Below are 20,608 nucleotides of genomic sequence, written 5' to 3'. Positions count from 1 at the left end.
CCTATCATGGAATTCACCCTTTTCACAGTTGTCACACACTGGGTCAACATCTTCATCCAGCTATCCACTATGATGATGCTTCTGTGCCTTGAAACACAGCCACCCTCTGTGGGTTGGGCAACCAAGTCAGAACTTGGGAGGGACACCAGAAGCTGCCTTATAGCAGCTCAGCTCCACATTGTCTACTACACTGACTGGCAGTGGCTCTGGGGTTTTTTGGACATGGGTCTTTTCCAGTCCTGCCTGGAGATGCTAGTAGCTGAGAGATGGAGGGGATTCCAATGGTATTCTAGTCCAACCCCTTGCAATGCATGAATCTAAAGTATAAATGACAGATGACCATCCAATCCCTGCCTAAAAAAACTCCAAGGAAGGAGAGTCCACCACCTTCCGAGGAAGTCCGTTCCATTTCATGCAACCAAAGTAATGGGCTGTAATTCAACAAAGTGTAAACCTTAATAAATTTGTCCAGACTTTAAGGTGCCACAAAGCGCTTCGTTGCTATTTTTTTGCCCCAAGAGACTAATCCAACTACCCCTCTGGTTGACTGACACTCATCTGTCTTGGCCTTTTGTGCTGTAGTCAAACCTTTGGAAAATTACAGTCTGTGCTGTGGCTGTAGAGACCGAAACCGGACATGTTTTGTTGCAGCTGGGGCAAATGAAGGTGTCCAGTTGTGGTGATCCTTGGGGATCCTGCCGTTTTACATTCTAGGAACATAACCAAGCCAGTGTGGATGTCACTGAGACAGGAGTGCGAACAATCTGGGAATACGGGCTTGGGAGAATATACCGGCATATTTATCTGTCCTGCCATGTGAATCCCAAAATCTTGTTGACACAGACATTGAGGAGTCTCTCCTGGTGGGTGCAAGTTGCCCACATCTCACTTCCATAAAGCAGCATGCTCAAAACACAAGCCTGAAAAACACAAGCCTGGTAGACCTTCCTCTTGGTATCGGTCAATAGCACCACATTCTCCCATACTCTTTTGGACAGGTGAGCCATAGCCATAGTTGCCTTGCCAATATGCTTGAAATTGTATAGCTTAAGTCATCGTCCTGGCTGGTAGCCAGATTCTGCGCCCAGATTTGTAGGCACAGGTCATCCTCTAGAATAAAATAGCTCATTAGGGAAATGCTGAAGTCGCCCTTTGGCCTATTTTTTATGGTAGCCCAAATCTCAGTTGTACGGGTGTATGTATATATCTCAATTTTAACTCATGAGCTAATGCCGCAATCTGCTCCGATTGTATATTTTATCTTTATGAACGCTGTTTTTATTGTGTTATGTTACGTGAGCTGGTCTTGGACCATAATAAATTATCTCATGGTCAATCCTTTAGTCTCTGTGGTGCCACAAGACTGGTCATTTCGTGGTTTGTTTGTATGTCTGTGTGTTGTGCTGTGGCACCAATAACTCTTCCAGCTACGATGCAACTGCCACTAGGCTGCTACCTGATGTTTAGTTTCCTATTTATTTACTGATTTGTTTATTTTTTTAAACCCCAAGCCCCGCATCCCCCTCAGTCACGGAGGCAGCAGCTCAGACCGTGTGAGAGCAGAACAAGGGCGCCTGGCAGCGGCAGCGCGGCGCCCTCAGGTCCCTGGGTCGCGACAACCAAGATGGCGGCTCCCGCTGCCGCTTCGTCCCGCGCCTATTTCTGAGCCGAAAAACAAAACTTAACGAGCGCCCCGCTCGGCGACGCAAAACTGACGTCAGGAGCACGTGCCGACGCTGCGGCAGGAGAACGCCGTCGGTAGGCAGCGAAACTGAATCCATAGACACAAGAATCTTGTAGAGTAAACCTCCTCGCTGGTTTGATAGGGATCTTCCGGATCAGCCTTGGGAAGCCGCAGAAATCGAAGCAGTTCTTCTTCTTACTTAGACGTTGCTATTATGACTTCTTAAATTTGTATACCGCAAAATTCATAACAAAACAAACACATATAAAAGCCATGGGATGTGAACCTGGCTGAGGAGAAGCGTTTCCGCCGGGCGCCTAAAGGCTGGCAATGGAGGCACCGGGCGACACGCGTAACGTGTGAATCCCCGTCCCCAGCCTCTCTTCCTTTCCCTTGAGTCCCGCCTAGCAGGGGGCTGGACTAAGTGACCCTCACGGGCCCTTCCTCCTCCTCTACCTTTCTACTGGGGGCGGGGGGAGCAGGGGCTCCTTGGAGAGAGGAGCCGGGGGAAGCGGAGAAGGCCGGTCCGGGAAGCAGGGCGGCGCCTGCGGAGGGCGGAGCCGCGAGGAAGATGGCGGACGACAAGGTACCGGCCTCGTCCTCTCGGGGTGGCGGGAGGAAGGCGCTGGCGGCCTCCTCGGCTTCTCGGGGGTGGCGGGGCCTGCAAGTGCGGGGGGGGCGGGCGAGGGAGCCTTTGCGGCCCCGTTTACTCGGGAGTCGTCGTGCCTGAGGGGCGGAAGCCAGAACGTGACTCTCCTTAGGATGCGGCCTCTTTCAGGAAGCCCTGCTAGCTCCCCTTTTTTAACACCCGCACTTTTAGCTTCTGCTTACCCATCTTTTCCTGGTACTTCTGTGGAGTTTATTTTTTTGGGGGGGGGGGTTGTAGCTTTCTTGATGATCCTTGGCTTTTCTTTTCTTTTTTGTAAACTGCCTCTTTGGAACTTCCTTGCTTTTTTAAACTGCCTCTTAGGCCCAGTTTGGGTGCTAAGGTAGGACAGAGACGTATCAAGTGAGGGAAAACGAAAACACAAAAGTGCTTGTGTGAACATGGGCACTTGCTTGTATAAGACGGAACTTGGAGTGGGTTCTGTCGGGAGGAAGGGTGGAGTATAAATGGAATGAATAAATAAATAAATTAAATAAATAAATGTTGACATTTTCAGTTTTGGTAAGGAACTAAAATAACTTACCCTCCCCCCATTTTTTTTTATCCAGAAAATTCTAGCTGTATAAAAATGAAATCGAAATGCATGTTTTTTGTTAACCTATCCAGACTAAAATACTGAGCTATCCATATGCAGCCTATAATTGTTCATGACAGCAAAGTATAAAAAGACTAGACAGATGATTTTTTTCATTGATTTATAACACAAGTTAATATTTGAAAATTAATCCACTGATCAAGTCCATTTCCCACACCCAAAACAGCATCATACTAAATTGCTTTATACTATTGTATAGAACTCGTGGATAGAAGCACCTGGGATAGAAGTTGGAGAGTAAAAACTACCTAAAGTGCCCCCTCTGATGTGGTGGCAGTGATAGCCAGAAACAGAATACTGGTCTTGTATTAGACATCCCATTAGAATTTCTAGACTGTGCCTTTCCTCTTAGATATTTGCTTTCTATAACAAAGATACTAAAATGCATGTGTGCATGCAGTTTGGAATATGTCATTTATGTTTCCAATGTATAGGACTCTCTGCCAAAGCTGAAAGATCTTGCTTTTTTGAAGGATCAATTGGAAAGCTTGAAACGAAGAGTCGAAAATGAGGTACAGGCTGGAGTAGGACAGGTAAAAGTGGGGCTGTTTAATACTGATTTCTCCAAGTCTGTCACCGTATTTGTCTCTCAAAAGTCATTAATAATGTGCTTGATATGTCTGGCCCAGTAACTCAGGCATAGGCAAACTCTAGCTCTCCATATGTTTGGGACTACAATTTCCATCATCGCTAGCTAACAGGACCAATGATCAGGGATGATGGAAATTGTAGTCCCAAACATCTGGAGGGCCGGAATTTGCCTATGCCTGCAGTAACTTATTAGAGTACAATGTACCGTATTTTTCGCCCTATAGGACGCACTTTTTCCCCTCCAAAAATGAAGGGGAAATGTGTGTGCGTCCTATGGGGCGAATGCAGGCTTTCGCTGAAGCCTGGAGAGCGAGAGGGGTCAGTGCACACCGACCCCTCTCGCTCTCCAGGCTTCAGGAAGCTATCCGCAAGCCTTCGGAGCCTGGCGGGAACTCCCACGGGCTCCGAAGGCTTGGGGATAGCTGCCCTAAGCCCGGGGTGCACAGTGGGCTACAGCGCTGCGCTCCCTGGGCTTCGGATAGCAGCAAGTTCCGGGAGCGATGGCGAGGTTGAGCGCAACCTCACCATCGTTCCCGGACCCGTTCTGGGGGCTGGGGTCGGGGGAAGCTCGGGCTTCCTCCAGCCCCGCAAGCTTGGGGGGGGAAATATTTTTTTTTCTTTATTCCCCCCCCAAAAAAGTGCACCCTATAGGGCGAAAAATACGGTAATTATACCTGTAAGGGACTGTAGTTTATTTTCAGTGTGTTACATCTGGAAAATACTGAGACTGTGCTTGCTCCTTTGATTATAAATACTACATCAGCCTTGAATTGTAACCCAGCATATTAGGAAAAATGGATGAACCATGAGAACACATCCCAGTCTGCATTTTAGTTGTGTTCAGATGGCTGTTTCAATTGCCTATTTATGTTTTTTGTTTTTTACAGGAAGTCTCTCTGCTGGCATCCCCATTTCTCAAAGGGTTTCTGGCTGGCTATGTTGTAGCCAAACTCCGATCGTCAGCAGTCCTTGGATTTTTAGTGGGGACTTGTACTGGTGTTTATGCTGCTCAAACCTATGCAGTTCCTGATGTGGAAAAGACAGTCAAAGACTATTTCAGTTCATTCAGGAAAGGACCAGACTAGAATATAGAATCTCATGTAGCAATACACTCCAGAAAACCCCTCTTATATTAGGCTTTCTAAACAATGTAAACTCAATTTAGGTCAGAAATGACTCCTGCTCCCCTTTCACCAGTCATATCAATCGGAAGTGTTTTTATATTGGATGAGATGAAATTTCAGCAGGTCTGATTATAAGTATTCTCAGACATTCAATCATGAAAAGTCTTGGTGGCTGCTTCAGCCATCCTGGGATTAGATGGTTTCTGACTATCAACTCAGACAGCTGCATTTCTCATATGATGGGATTCTCATTCTGATGGAACACAGAGCAACTGCTGGGTCATCATGCCTGCCAGCCATGTCCTTTCATGTACCCAGAAAATGTGGCTTGAGTGGTTCACATTGTCCAAACTTTTTCTTAATCATGCATACATATTATACTGACATGTGAATCTCATCACAAATGTGTCATATTGCTCTGATTCATTGGATACTTCTGCCTTTCCATGAGCATGACATTTTTTTTTAAAAAAAACCCTATATTAACTTCATTTTTCTCCTCCTATAAAAGTTAGAGGTTGATGTTTCCCTTGCCTCCACACTTCAGAGAAATGTTATTTGACAACGCTTGTACTGGTGATAGCCGGGTCAGCCCAGCTGCTGCGGTCGTACTTGGGAAAATCCGATGGGGGCTGATGCTGATCTTGTCTGTTTTTATCTATGGCTCCCATGCACCACTCCTGACTCTCAGTAAAGAAAATGGCCAGATCCCATTCAGTGCCTCCTCTGTGGTGGTTTTGATTGAGTTAACCAAGTTGATGCTCTCACTAGTCTTCCTGATGATCTGGGGCTGCGGACAACAAAAACTATCTGTGTCATGGCATCATGCTGCTCCCTTTGCTCTTTCGGCATTGCTCTATGCAGCCAACAACAACTTAGTAGTTCATTTGCAGCTGTTCATGGATCCTAGTACCTTCCAAGTGCTCAGCAACTTGAAAATTGGAAGCACCGCCCTCCTATTCAGCATGTTCTTGCACCAAAGACTGACTGCCCGCAAGTGGCTAGCTCTTTCCTTGTTGATTGCTGCTGGAGCCTTTTATACATATGGAGGCCTGCAGGACCCACAGCACATGCCTGCTTCTGAGATGCAGTTGCACATCACCCCCATTGGCTTAGTGCTGATCTTTCTATATTGCCTGATCTCTGGCCTTTCAGCAGTCTACACTGAAGTTGTCTTGAAGACCCAGGATCTGCCTCTTAACCTCCAAAATGCATTTCTCTACTTTTTTGGTGTTTTGCTGAACATAATCATCCATCTGTCAAGCAGCTCAGGGGCTGGGTTCCTGGAGGGTTTCTCATTTTGGGTTCTGTTAATTATTGTGAGTCAAGCCTTGAATGGCTTGATAATGTCTGTGGTCATGAAGCACAGTAGTAACATCACTAGACTCTTTGTGATCTCCTCCTCTATTATGGTTAATGCTTTGCTCTCTGTCCTCCTATTTGGTCTTCATTTAACCACCTTTTTTTTCCTTTCTGTTTTGCTGATTAGCTTCGCTGTTTACTTTTATTATGGAATCAAATAGCTTCCTTGCCTCTGTGTATCTTTAGAGAAGTCATTTATATGGAAATAATTTGCTGCTTGTATATTTTACCTTGAAAAGAGTATAATAGATTGCACAAGTACTTTACACCTCCCTTGTGATTGGCTTAATAGCTGTTGTTTCATACTTCTCCCTGAGCTCAGAAAAAGTATTTGTTGTTTGGCTGAGCTGCAGCTTAAACCTAGTATGCTAATCTTGTCATTAGCCAGCAAGCATAGTTTGAGGAAGCAAATTGTTAGCTAAAATCCCACTTTCATGTCATTTTGAATAGGCATTGGTGGAAAAGAGAAGAGTTGTATGTATTCTGTATATAGCTGGTTTCATTATGCTTCCTTTTTTTGGTTACAGCTCAGTAGGATCTGCCACTCCTGATATCAAACAGGAAACCGGACTCCAATATATCACTCCTCTACTCCTTCCCACTGTAATGTCTACCTAGTGTCTAGATTCATGAGTTCTCAAAAGGAAAGAATGCATTATTATTTCTTAATGAGCAAAAGCAGTCTCCCAGGCTCCCATTTCTACACTTGTGGAAAGGGAAGCTCTATATCTTTTCTTTTTTAACTAACCCTTTCATTGTTACTAATCTGGAAGAGTGTAGTATGAACAGCTATTTATTCTGCACAGGGAAGTGTTTTGCTTTTGATGTTCTTGGCAGAGGTTCTGCTTCAACCCAGTGATTACAAATGACAAGTGCCTTTTGCAAGTTAATGCCCTTCTGTGTTTGCCTGCTCCTGAAAGAGTCCATTGCTACCAGATAGTTTGTGATGAGTTGTGAATGTTTTGTAAAAACCCTCCAAAATAAATGGAGCACAGTTTCCTGTTACATTTCTCTGGATGTTTCCCAAACAGGACTCATTTCTCCCTTTCAGTATTGAATCTGAATGTGTAGACCTGCCTCAATATACAGCCAGAGGTTCCAGCCATGTAAACACACATGCTTAACTTTTCCAGGTGATGTTCTGATAATCTGTATTCTGCTGAATTCAGCTGCTGGTAATTGGGAACACTATGCAGTGCTTCACCATTTCCTTATTGAAGCAACTATAATCCACCTCATCCAACACTAAAGTGTTCAGGTAGCTTCTGACAACATTCGCATTTCTGCTGCCACACAGCTGAAATTTCCCACACCCAAATATTTCTGCCTGTAACATGTACTTGGCATATATATATATATGCTACCAGTACAGAGGTTCAGAAATGTACTGTGCGCCTCTTGCTTTGTTTTATCTTCAGTATTAATGATAAACTTAACAAACTGGCTTGATCACTCTACCTCTCATGTACCTTCTGTGTCTGGAACAGGTGTGGTGGGGTAACAGCTCTAAATGAGAGCTATGGTTACATAGGGTTTTTTATTACCATTTGTTTTGTTTTTTTGCAGTTTCTCTCTGTGTTTATCTGTGGTGCTGCCGCATTTATTCTAGCTCATGATTTTGATAACCTTTTGATAGCTCAGTGATTGGATGGGATTGTATCTGGATTGCTATACACTCAGGTTCAACTAGTATCAATTCAATGCAGCAAAAATGTCTAGTTTGAAATAAAATTAAATTTTAGTTTACAGGGTTGTGTGTTTGTGTGATCTCTTATTGTTTGCTTGTTGCAAAGGAAACTATTTAAAATGCTGAAACATAAAGACAACTTTGAATTTGACATGGAATAGAATTGAGCACCTTCATGTGGAGATAATAGAAAAAGCTTAATCACACAACTCTTCCAGAACAGTTTCTGTGTGCAGGATCCAAAATAATTTACCACCTCCTTCAAGGTTCAACGAAAGTTTCAAGGTGGGAGCACAGTACTTATCTGATGTTTGGGAGAAGATAGTTTCACTAGCCAGGCAAAGAGCAAAAGAACTGATCTGTTCCACTGGCAAACCTGCCTCTTCCGAATGCAACTTCAGGTTCCTCTTCCAGAGAAAATTATTTCAACAAATGTTTTACTATTTTGATTATGGTATCTTATGTTTTCCTTAGGGGACTGTTTTATTTAACACAGTTGAAATAATTGAGTGAAAGATGCATATGCTTAGCACACATTCCCATATTCAGTTACAGTGGTACCTCAGTTTACAAATAGTCCTATTTACAAACTATACGGTTTAAGAACTCTGCAAAACTGGAAGTAGTGTTCCAGTTTGTGAACTTTACCTCAGTCTACGAACGGAAGCCAAACGGTGGAAGGGCACCTGCGGCGGGAGGCCTCATTAGGGAAAGCGTGCCTTGGTTTAAGAACCAATTTGGTTTAAGAATGGACTTCAGGAACAGATGAAGATCGTAAACCAAGGTACCACTGTATTTACATCTCCACTGGACAAAGGATCTTGAGTAGAAGAAAGCCTCCTATGGCTTTATTTTTAAACAGTATTATCTAACTTACTGCTTGAAGAAAGTAGCATAGTGACTATGCAGTGGTGTCCAAACTTTTTTTAAAGAGGGCCAGATTTGATGAAGTGATGGGCCGTTGACCTTTATTTAGGGTTGAAGTTGTTGAGGTTTTTTAGGATTTTACCCCAGGAAATAAACTGCCACAGGGGCTGGATTAAACCGACCAATGGGCTGGATTAGGCCCCCAAAATAGACTTTGGGCATGCCTGATCTAATGGAAATAGACACAAAAACAATTAAATATAAGCAATTGAGAATATCTGAATTGAATAGGCTAGTCGAGGAGACCTCAGAGAAGATTGGCTTACAGTATTTACTATGGGTTCCATAGTAAATATTTGCTTGCTAATATGGGACAGGTGTAAACAAATATTTTTTCCAGTAATGTCATGTATATTACCAATACTTTATGGTGAGAGATTTAAGTTAGACACTTTGTGAACTTACACATTTGGAGGGAAAAACAGCTGTACTTCCCTTAACTCCAAATAAGATCATATTTACTCAAATGTAGCACGGGTGGCGCTGTGGGTTAAACCACAGAGCCTAGGGCTTGCCGATCAGAAGGTCAGCGGTTCGAATCCCCACCAACGGGGTGAGCTCCCTTTGCTCAGTCCCTGCTCCTGCCAACCTAGCAGTTCGAAAGCACGTCAAAGTGCAAGTAGATAAATAGGTATTGGTCTGGCGGGAAGGTAAACGGCGTGTCCGTGTGCTGCTCTGGTTCGCCAGAAGCGGCTTAGTCATGCTGGCCACATGACCCAGAAGCTGTACGCCGGCTCCCTTGGCCAGTAATGCGAGATGAGCGCTTCAACCCCAGAGTTGTCTGCGACTGGACCTAATGGTCGGAGGTCCCTTTACCTTTTTAATGCTCCATTAAATCTAATGCGCACCTCAATTTTCAAAACCTTGAAACCAAATTTTTTTTGCTGGAGAATGTAAATGCACCATCGAATCTAATGCACACCCTAATTTTTGCCATGTAATTTGGCCAAAGAAGGTGCACATTATATTCAAGTAAATACAATAATCTGAGCATGTGGTAGAGAAAATATAGCTAACTGTACACACACCCTTCCAGTAGGGTAATAGTTTCAGATGAGAAGAGGTAGTATTATATTGTGGGCTCCAGCCATTCAGGACAAAGTATTGCTCAATGCATGGTGTGTAGAAGTGCATTGTAGCATTAAACTTACTCGAGAATGACTTACTCAGTTCTGATAGGGAACCAGTCTTCCATACTACCTTGGTGGTCAACACCAACCCATGGATACCAGATAGAATACTAAACCCCAAGCCCAAGGGGCAGACCTTTTGAAACCCACCATCCCAGAACAGCAGTACCCTGTGTTCTGTCCCACATCACAGCCCAAATCTACCAAACCAATGCACAGAAATAGAAAATGCAAAAGACTATATGATTTTGAAACTGGCAAGCTGTCCAAGAGTCACCTTCCCATCGTACACTGCAGGTTGTTAGCCAGGCCACTGAGGCCATTTCCATCCCCAAATCAGATCAGATTGAGAGGGATTCAAGCATGCTTCACGCAAGCCACAAATAGAAGGGTGTGCCAATGGTCTATTCATATATCCAACCCGTGTTTGCTCAAAACTGAATGTTACTCAGTATTAATCTGTTCCAATGAAACAGGTTTCCTGTCTTAGTTGAGATTCCATTATTATTATTATTATTATTATTATTATTATTATTATTATTATTATTATTATTATTATTTCTACCCCACCCATCTGGGTGGCTCCCAGCTGAATGTTAAAAACACAATACAGCATCAAACATTAAAAACTTCCCTAAACAGGGCTGCCTTCAGATGTCTTCTGAAAGTCAGATAGTTGTTTATTTCCTTGACATCTGATGGGAGAGCATTCCACAGGGTGGGCACCACTACCGAGAAGGCCCTCTGCCTGGTATTGAACCAGCTGGATGTGGATAATCTCTGTTCCTGTCATAGAATGCCATTCTGCCTTCTCAAATTTACTTTGGAGAGAGATCATTCTTCAGTTTCAACCATTGCTTTCTTTACATTTCAGTATGTGAGTGACATAAGGTACTAGCCACAAGGAAGCAAATGGGGATGGAACATTAAAGTACTTTCTAAATGTTTGCCTAGGCTGGGGAAGTATCATCCGTGAGACAAAATTTCAGGTAACTTTGTGTAAGCAATACCTTAGTTGTGAAAGCTAATGTGTCAAAAGCACATAAAAATGAAATTACAAAGCACAAATACAAGCTCTTAGGGTGGGGAGGCTCTCTCGTGGCTCTGTGTAAGGGTCTGGAAGTCAGTCTGGGTAGCTTTCTCCATGTAGCCCAGTTGCTTCTGAGCTTGTAGTTGCTGGTTCTGAGTGGAAAGGAGAACAGCATCCTGAAGGGACTCCTGCAGCAGCTTTCGATATCTCTGTTCAAGGACATCTATATGCTCTTCAGCATGTTTCCTATAAGCCTGGAATACCTGTAGAAGAAGTTCAACAAGCCTTTTAGTAGATGAAAGAGAGAGGTCAAGGCATGAAAAGGCATGAACTCTCCCATTCTCTTACACATTCAACAGGAAATAGCCTGGCCTGACAACTGAAGCTGTGCTCTCTTCCTCTACTACTGCCCTGCAGAGCAAGTATATATAGAGAGAGATGTCCCAGTGATCCAATAAATAAAGGAATTGCAGGGTTTTTATTGTAACATAGACTTTTCTTGCTTCAGCTCCAAAAAAAGAAAAATCAATCGGGCTCTTTAGGAGGTTATACCATTGGAATCACATGTTTTAGTCCTTCAGGCAAGCTGCTAAGCTGTCAGCTATATTGATATTTATTTCAAACTTCTAATGTTGCAGAGGGTTGCTGTTTCTCTCACGCAATCAAGTGAAGCCCTTGTCTGATGCTGCCACTAGAGGTCTGTCACTCCTAAAGATTCCCTGAATCTAAAGGTTCCCACTGAGCCTCCAAACAATGAAACAAAAGAGCTACCGTATTTTTTGCACCATAACACTCACTTTTTTCCTCCTAGAAAGTAAGGGGAAATGTCTGTGCGTGTTATGGAGCGAATGCCTACGGGTGGCATGCCTACGGATTTTCCTCCTCTAAAAACTACGTGCATGTTATGGTCGGGTGCGTGTTATAGAGCGAAAAATACGGTAGTTCTGAGCTTAAACCTGCCATCTCAAAGGGGCCACCAAACAATGACTGGTTTGAAACTTAGAAGGACCCTTCCCCAAGATTAGTTTGAACTGACAGCTCTCTTGACCTGCAGGATGTGGTGTTTTTGTGTTTCAGTTTCTCGCTGGCATTCTTGGTACAGCTCCTCCAGATCCCTTTCTGCTTCCGCCTCTTCTCTTTGCAATGCCTCCATGCGCAAAATCAGCAAAGACTTTTCTTTCTGCCAGAGCATGGCTCCTTCCTGGCCTGGAGGAAGCTGCAACTTGAGAAGAGAAAGAACCTTTCAGATGAGTTGTTATGAGACTGCAGACTATGGGACAGATAAAACAGAGGTTTGGAATTTGTTTAGTTACGATGTTAATTCCTGGTACTGGTTCCAGCATTGGGTGATTGGCGGGAAAGCCCTTGTCTCATCTGCCCTCCCTCGCTGTATGTTTCTCTCCCACACACAGTCTGCTTCCTCAAGGAGCTGATAAGTTGGTCTCCTGCCACCACAGACAGGAACCATTCACCTCTTGACTTGCCAGCTCCTCTTCCATTCTCAAAAGTTCCTGTTGTATCAGGAGATGGCGTTGCTCTTGAAGAACCTGCCACCGGGTTTTTGCTTGAGAGAACCTCCCCTTTGTGTCTTGGTGCTGCTCACCAACCAGGCTCTGAAAAAGAGCAGCGCAGGAAGACAGGCCAAAGTACTGCAAGAAGTGCTCACAAAGCAAATCTTCTCCAATCTCTCATTTTCTCAGAGCAATATTGTTCATACAGCTCAATCTCTTTGCAAGAGTGCATTGAGTTACATAAAGTATACACATGAAATATTTGTGGTCTGGGGCTGTTTCTGCTCACTCCTGTGCCTTTAAGAATTATGCAAAACATTATCAGGCAAAGCTTTTCCTGCTACAGGATTGGAAAAAAACAGAAAGCCAGGGCCCTTGTTTCTAAGGTCCAGTTTTTACGTGCATAGAGCCATGTGGTTGCTACTTAAAAACGCAAACAGCTGGAGGCTGTCTATGACACTGTGGCGATGTTCATGTCCCTAGTACAAACCATTGAATGGGGTGGGGTTGAATGGATGTCCTGGAAATCACCATGCATGCCGTGTGTGGCTGCCTCTGTTCATATTACGTTTCAATTAGCATGCAACTACTTGTAGTTAAAAGGGACGCGGGTGGTGCTGTGGGTTAAACCACAGAGCCTAGGACTTGCCGATCAGAAGGTCGGCAGTTCAAATCCCCACGACAGGGTGAGCTCCTGCTGCTTGGTCCCTGCTCCTGCCAACCTAGCAGTTCGAAAGCACGTGCAAGTAGATAAATAGGTACCGCTCCAGCAGGAAGGTAAATGGTGTTTCCGTGTGCTACTCTGGTTCGCCAGAAATGGCTTAGTCATGCTGGCCACATGACCAGGAAGCTGTACGCCGGCTCCCTTGGCCAATAAAGCAAGATGAGCGCCGCAACCCCAGAGTCGGTCACAGCTGGACCTAATGGTCAGGGGTCTCTACCTTTACCTTTACTTGTAGTTAAGAGTAGTTCACACAAGTGTTTAGGGGAGAAGCTGTTGAAGTGTTCAGATACTTTCAGCATTCTATGGGCAATTGTTAAAATAGTCCACATTGAGAGGGCATATTCCATGATGGAGGTGTGAGCTACTGTAGACTCATGATCCCCTGTTACATTCACAAGCAATTCAAGTGCATTGCACTTGAAAAATCTCACTGCTGCTGGTGAAATCAAATCTTCCCAGTCTTCTGAGGACTTGGATTCAGGCACATGGTCTGAGACTCCCACATGTCACTTACAGGGCTAGATGATTCGGTTGCCTCGCTCAAGTCTCTGGCTCTGTGCATTGCAGCAGTGAAAGGTTTGTCTTCCATGGCACTTTGAAGTACACCAACCTGCTCAAGCTGGATCTTTGGGATGCTGCCACCTCCTGTCAGAAACAAGTCTTGTATGAAAGAAAGCTAGTAGCAAGGAGGACAACATTTAGACACAAGGAAGGGGATGTCTTGCTGTGTATGGTGAAATAAAATGTACCAATTCCGGCCCCCCGCCATATAAAGATACCTGATTTATATTAGTACGTCTTGCCGTACAGCGTGTTGTTTACATACACAGGTCTTTATACTGTAAAACCATCTCTCTAGCCATATTTCTTTTCCACACTTCATGTTTTCCCTTGATTGCTTCCTGTAGGAGCTGAAAGGGCAATACCAAAGGGGATTGTCTTTTGGGCAGGGCCCCATGAGTGGAGATTGTAGCCAGAGATGGTCCATGGGGGTGGGGGAATGGAGGGTGATGAGAGCCAGGTAGACCTGGGTGAGTCAGGTGTGATGGATATCAGGCTGTGATCTCAACTGCAGTTGTATTAGCATTATCTCCTAATACTTGCTTCTTATATACAGTACTCTGCAGCAGAACTGGTAGCACTTGTGAATTATTAGTTCTTAGCATTTTGTGTGATTGCTTTCCTGAATCTGGGAGGTGTTGTGGTGACCTGTTAGTTGTTCTTGGATCCACCATTGTTAACGAAGATCCCATGTGGCCTGGGTGGCTAGGCCTACTTTCAGTTACAGCAGTTTCACCAGCTACAGCTTCTCTGGGACACTGTATTCCATGCTCCAGTAGCCTACAGGCTGCTGACAGGCTACTGTCAGTTGCAATGTGCTCTATGTGGAGCTGCCATTGATGATGGTTTGGAGGCCACGATTAGTGCAGAGTGCAGCAGCCAGGATGGTGTCTGACATGGCAGAAAGGACTCATAGTACATGTGTCAGGGGTTTAGGAGCAGAGGCAAGGGCAAGGGAGGAAACAGAGAGCGAAGGGGAGGAGGCAGAAGAAAAGATGAGTGATGACGACGACCCGAGATCTCCGAGTCTTTCCAGTGAATCAGAGGATTCACAGAAAGGAGCACCAGTGGCCAGGGCAAGGGGGGAGTCTAGGGGGGCACCCCAGGAAGATAGAGCCAGAGGGGACTCAGAGGAGAGCAGTTGGAAATCGGGACCAGCGTCACCGCCAGAGAGCAGGGAAGAGGAAGGGAGCCAGGGGGCAAGCGCTGGCAGCTCACCACAGGAGGGAGGGCACGAGTCAGGAGTGGCCACACCTCCATCGGGGAGCGAAGAAACGGTTAAGCGGAAAGTGGAAGGTTGGGCGCGCGCGCCAAGTTCAAATGCAGAGGAAGGCGGCGCAGTAAGCAGCCCGGAAAGGGAGCCAGGTCCTAAAGCCCGGCGCAAGGAGACAGGAGGGTCCGGGGGGTCAGCGTCAGAAGAATCCCGGAAGGAAGAGACCCCGGGGGGTAGAGGGACCCAGAGGAGGACAGTCAGGCGGAAAAGGTGGAGCCGGGCTAGGATATTAAGTTGGTGCACACGGGGCGGAGACTCAGACGGAGCCTCGCCGATCTAGCTACTAGACGTAGAGTTGCACGCAGCAGCGTGAGAATGGAAACTGTAACTCAATAAAGACTTTTACTTAATGATCGCTGGCTAGCGTGATCCTCTGTGAGCTAGGATCTTCAAGCAGCTCTGACAACATGTATCCTGAAAATTGTGCCAATTCAAGGTGCTTATTTTAATGTATAAATCCCTAAATAATGCTGACCCCAAACTTCTGAAGGAGTGCCTCCCCCAATATGTGCCAGCTTGGGTATTGAAATCAATGGAGAAAGCTTTGGCAGTGCTGCCACCTTTAGAGGCTCAGGGTGGTGATGGCTCATGGCAGGGTCTTGTCTGTAGCAGCCCCCAAACTGTGAAACTCCTTTCTCATAGCAGTGTGCCTGGCACTTTACACGTTTTGGCAGATAACTTAAGTTGCAACTGTTCATCCTGGGCTTTGGATGGTGGTAGTTTATCTATTTCATGCCTTTATTGTTGTTCTGTGGTTTAAAGATCACTCACTGTTTCATTTATCCTACAAATCAATGACTTATCTATATATTTATCAAGCTGTTTCACCTCCAGATGGGTACAGAGTAATTCCGGCCTTGAATTGTTTTCAAACCTGATGTTTCTTTGTCCTGCCGTGTATCATCTTGGCTTTGCTGATTCCCAAGTTCACCCCCATCATCCGTATCTAATGTAATTTTACCCTGAAGTGGAACATAGTCAAGTGATTCAAAATACAGAGTGGCAATGATACTGATATCTTAACAGAATTCTCTCTACCTTGAACCCCCTTCACACAGAGACTGAAAGAGACTGGAGAGGACATTTTTGGGCCTAGCAGATTCCTTGGTTTGCTCAATTAGGACTGGGGGTTGGCAGACACCTACTCCCTCTCAAACACGCATACATGCACTTTCATGTAACGCTGCTTATTTTTGTTATTCCTAAAATAATAAACAAGATGCAATAAGATTCTTTTCCAAATGAAAGGGCCAGTGCACTTCAAAAGCTAATTGTATAAAGACTAAACCATATGAGGGTACTCAGTTTTTGGGTTCCTGACAGTTCTACTGTGAACTTCTACACTGGGCTTCCTGCTACACTGTATACTATGACAAAAAAATTATTCCCCTAAGGTTACAGGGTGGGTCTGATAAGCTGAAATAGCTGAGAAGTGCTTACCCTGACGTCAGGAGAAGTAGCCTTTGCTTCATATGCTGAGGCCTCTTTCTTTTTCTTCCAGCGTTGGCTTTTCAGAACCTTAAAAACAGTCAAACCCAATTCCTCAGCCTCAAAATAGTTTACAGCTATTGTGGGCACGCTTCTTGGAGCCCTCCGCCCTGCCCTGCTGTAATAGCCAAACAGTTAGCAAGCAAAACCATGCAAGTGGTTACCATCTCCACTAGTTTCTATGGCCATTCAGAAGGACTCAATGAATCTGAATGGCAGCAGTGGCTTCCGAGATCTTCTGGAAGCCGGAAGCTGCCGCAGGCCCTTCTCCTTGCTTTTCTGGCAGCGGGGGCGGAGGGGAGTCATGCCCATGGGGGTGCCCCTTGGATTCTGCCACCCGAGGCAGCTGGCTCATGGATGGGCTGGCCCTGAGTTGGCACAATGTGAGTTTTAAAGTGCAGTTCATTTCTCCCCTGCCAGCATCCTTCGCATAGGGACACATGCGTGCGCGCGCGCGTGCGCACACACACACACACACACACACATACACGGACAGGCTCAAACCAACCCCTACCCTATCTGAAATTTCTGGCAACATGGAGAAACAGAAATGTTGTTGTGAACCGCCCTATGGATGAATGATGGTATATAAATTTAATCAATAATAATAATAATAAATGTTCTGGGCAGCCCATTGTACTTTACATTTTTGCCACATTCTGCCAGGTGACAGAAATCAACACAAAGCAACAGGTGCACCAGGATTTTCTTACCAGTTCACTCAATTGTGGAACATATTCAACCTACTGATTAGTCTAAGCCAGTGTTTCCCAACCGGTGTTCCGCGGCACACTACTGTGCCGTGAGACATTGGCTGGTGTGCCGTGGGAGGGAGGCGGGCGAGTCGGGCGGTGAGAGGCGGCGGCGGCGAGGATCCGCGTCGAGCCAGGGGCGGCTCCGCGGTGGTGGTGCCGAGCGGCGGGGCAGCGCGTGCAAAAGGGAGGAGCGCGAGACAGCGGAGGAGGAGGAGGCCGGCATGTCCGGGCAGCAGCAGCAACAACAGCAGCAGCAACTCCCGGCGACGGCTCCTCAAGCCCTGCCGCCGCCCCCTCCTCCGCCCGCTATCGCCGCCACCACCACAACAGCCGCCGCCGCCTCAGTTGCCGCCGTCCCTCAGTCCCTCGCTCTGCTGCCTCCTCCCACCCCCAAAGCTTGGAGGTTCCCCGGCAAGGGGGAGGGAAAAAACTTTCACTTTCGTGCGTCCCTCCCGGCGTGACGCTGCGCGCTGACGTCACGGGGCGGGGCTTTAATGGTGGTGTGCCGCGAGATTTTTTTCAGTAAACAGGTGTGCCGTTGCCCAAAAAAGTTTGGGAAACACTGGTCTAAGCCAGTGGTTATGCTATTCCTCAACTAGGGGTGGAAAGACCTCCAGCCTCCAAGCCAATCTGCGCACGAAGCCAAATCAAGCAGCCCTGGGTTTCTGCAGGCATCAGCTCTAAAAGGGACTTCTCCCTCATGCAGCTGATGTTTGCAAAATGCAGGCTTTCTTCTCCCCGTCAGCTGATGGGAATGAGAGAAAGAAGGCTTTGCCAGCCCTATCCTTAGAGCTTTGGAAAGTACCTCAACCTACACAAATGCACATCTACCACAACTGTGTACCCTAAGATTGTGAGATAACCCCTTGATTTTTTAAAACCAGAGAAGGGATATCCCTTCAAAAGCACTTAATGGAATGCATAATAAGATTCCTCGTCAACTACTAGGCCGGTAAAATGTAGCATCTGAAACACTATGACAGCTAAAGTAAAAACTTGGAGCAGCTGGGGACAAACAACACAGGGAGTTCTGCCTCCATTCCCCACTGTGGAGCTTCCCAGAAGTACTTGACTGGCATCTTTGGAAACAGAATTGACCTGATCCAGGATGCCAAATCATATGTTCTGATCTGATTTAAAGAAATATAATTTACTGTAAAACCACTTTTCCTTCAGATTTTTAAAAATGTCTGAATTTTAATTTTTCCATTACAATCATACCTTGGTTGTCGAACAGAATCCGTTCCGGGAGTCCATTCGACTTCCGAAAACATTCAACAACCCAGGTGCGGCTTCTGATTGGCTGCAGGAGCTTCCTGCACTTAATCGGAAGCCACGTTCAGGTTCCAAAGAACATTCGCAAACCGGAATACTCACTTCCAGGTTTGCGGCGTATGGGAGCCAAAACGTTCAAGTTGCAAGGTCTTCGGGATCCAAGGTACGACTGTACTGATTTTCCGGGGGACGACAGTGCAATTAAGGGGGGGAACCCCCCACATAGGTTAGATAATTAAAATGTAAGAGACTGGCCAATGATTAGCATTTTCAAAATTAACTTGTTTTCAAATTGCTAAACATTTTTCAAAATCTTTTATATATCTATTTATAAGAAGAAAATAATAATATTACAGTTTAATTTCAGTTTAGCTTCGTGAGATGAATTCAATGTTAGGGATAACTAGGAAACAGACTGAGACTAAAACTGAGTTTCAGTATTGCAATGACCACAGACAAACCTACAGTGCAGCTGCAATTGGAACATGGCATATAAATGGAGTTGTCCCATCTCTAAAAGGATGTTGTAAACTTGGAAAAGTGAAGGAAAGAGCAGCCAAAATGATCAGGGAGGACTGGAGCACCTTGCCTACAATGAAAGGCTAATGTGTTCAAGGTTTTATAACATAGGGGAAAAAATTCTAAGGGACAGGGGCTGACACACACTTGAGTTTTATCAATTATGCATGGTGTAGAGAAAGCGAACATAAGTTTTTCTCATTATAATAAAATTTGGAATGCACCCATGAAACTAACTGATGCCTAATTAATTTATGGAACTTGCTGCCACAAGATGTGCTTATATAGCGAATAAACTTGGTTTTAGAATACAATGTGACGTGTTCACAGCTGTCAAGTCCTGTATCAACTATTAGTCATAATGGCCATGTGAAACTCTCACACATGGGGGCAATATCCCATGGAATACCAGTTGCGAGGCAGCAATAACAGGAGAGGGCTCCTCTTTCTGACACCCCTGGAGGCATCCGGCTGGTCCCTTTGGGAGGCAGGATGCTCTGTTGGTCTGATCCAGCAGAGCTCTATGGGTGGCTGTGTTCTACTTATTTAAGCTTTAATTCAGATAACTGTCCATTAAATGCAGATCATTCTTGTTAGTGCCTGAGAGATTCTACAGTTAACTGCCCAGTCTTCTGCGAGTCCAGAATGTTGTGCTTCAAACATGGCCTTTCAACTCTGGCTGCATGAGATTTCTGGCAAATACTGTTGGATAAAAGCAGCAATGCAAAAGCCAGCTGCAGGTGGCTGGAAAGCAAAACAGGATGTTGTTGTCTCGAACTGTACTGTTGGGGAAAAGGGGGAGTCTATTCTCTGTACTGAGCACCGGATGTTAGCTCAGAGTGTCATCTGACCTGTGCTGGAAGTACAGGGGCGGAGCTGTGACTCTTCTGCTGGAGTCTGGAGGGTGCAGTCACGTTTCTATGTACTGCTGAAATGACAGGAATAAAAGACATGTAAATAGACTCCTGTCTGTCTCATTTCCCCTCCCTGGGGGGAATGCAGGGAGGGAGAAGCAGAGGGTGTGTTCTTCTCACGTCTGACGAGGAGAATCGCCGATTTACGACCTTGCCTGCCGGGAGACGCAGACGGAAAGGTCAACAAGTATCTCACTCGGTTTGCCCGGGGGAGGCCAGTTACCTCTGACTGCGAGCTGAGATACTGACAAATACTTCATTATGCAGAGTTCATACCAACTAGAGTGGTACCTTGGTTTGCAACTGTTTTGGATTACAACCATTTTGGATTACAAGCACGTCAAACCCTGAAGTGTGTGTCCCTGTTTTTTGGATTGCAACCTCTCTCTTTTTGGATTACAACCAATATTTTTGGGGTTACAACCTGTTTTGGTTTACAACCGGACCTCCGGAATGGACCAAGGTATCGCTGTATGCTGATGCTGCGCAGTTACCTGTATCTCCTTGATCACCCTCTCCAATTGGCTGAGGATGCTCTCCTGCTCCACCCGACTCCTGAAGGACAGCTGGGCTCTCAGCTCTCCTATCACCTCTCTTCGTTTCTGAGCCTCGTGAGTGGGATCCCAATGGACTGGTGCCACTTTCTTTGTCACAGTCCTCACTTGTTCAGTCAGTGAGATGGCAGACCGTATCTCTTCTCCAGAAGCATCTGGGGAAAACCCCACAAAACTCTCAGCCAGACTTTGTAACATCTGGGTTTCTTGCTTGGCCTCTAGAGCAGTAGTCACCAC

At 45.5% G+C, this 20,608-nt stretch overlaps 3 protein-coding genes across 4 annotated transcripts in view; 2 read left to right on the top strand and 1 right to left on the bottom strand.

Annotated features, from left to right (window-relative positions):
- Positions 1-1,920: 1,920 nt before the first annotated feature.
- LOC310714374 (SLC35A4 upstream microprotein) lies at positions 1,921-7,769 on the top strand. 2 transcript variants are annotated; one of them, XM_083519811.1, is made up of 3 exons: positions 1,921-2,270; positions 3,381-3,479; positions 4,425-7,769. In XM_083519811.1, exons 1-3 carry the CDS (start codon positions 2,256-2,258, stop codon positions 4,620-4,622), a joined length of 312 nt encoding a protein of 103 aa, XP_083375937.1. In that variant the 5' UTR covers positions 1,921-2,255; the 3' UTR covers positions 4,623-7,769. The 2 variants fall into 2 exon arrangements, with proteins under 2 accessions (XP_083375937.1, XP_083375938.1); XM_083519812.1 differs by having other exon boundaries at positions 1,982-2,270; positions 3,420-3,479.
- On the top strand, positions 5,183-7,769 carry SLC35A4 (solute carrier family 35 member A4; the record flags this gene model as incomplete). The annotated part of the gene is made up of 1 exon (XM_083519644.1): positions 5,183-7,769. One exon carries the CDS (start codon positions 5,183-5,185, stop codon positions 6,182-6,184), a length of 1,002 nt encoding a protein of 333 aa, XP_083375770.1. The 3' UTR covers positions 6,185-7,769.
- A 2,653-nt stretch (positions 7,770-10,422) lies between these two features.
- The window catches only part of LOC310713863 (uncharacterized protein), a gene marked incomplete at its 5' end in the record, with an annotated part of 40,399 nt that continues 30,213 nt past the window's right edge, over positions 10,423-20,608 (bottom strand). The window contains 7 exons of the mRNA XM_083518429.1: positions 10,423-11,060; positions 11,846-12,013; positions 12,270-12,410; positions 13,547-13,677; positions 15,741-15,828; positions 16,307-16,384; positions 20,312-20,526. Coding sequence (XP_083374555.1) covers positions 10,845-11,060; positions 11,846-12,013; positions 12,270-12,410; positions 13,547-13,677; positions 15,741-15,828; positions 16,307-16,384; positions 20,312-20,526 — 1,037 coding nt within the window. The 3' untranslated portion in view covers positions 10,423-10,844. The remainder of the gene's footprint in view (positions 11,061-11,845; positions 12,014-12,269; positions 12,411-13,546; positions 13,678-15,740; positions 15,829-16,306; positions 16,385-20,311; positions 20,527-20,608) is intronic.

The sequence above is a fragment of the Podarcis liolepis genome, assembly GCF_965112155.1.
Source record: "Podarcis liolepis genome assembly, chromosome: 8".
Lineage (NCBI taxonomy): Eukaryota > Metazoa > Chordata > Lepidosauria > Squamata > Lacertidae > Podarcis > Podarcis liolepis.
The sequence above is the reverse complement of the archived record's forward strand: the minus strand, read 5'-3'. Positions and strand labels throughout refer to the sequence as shown.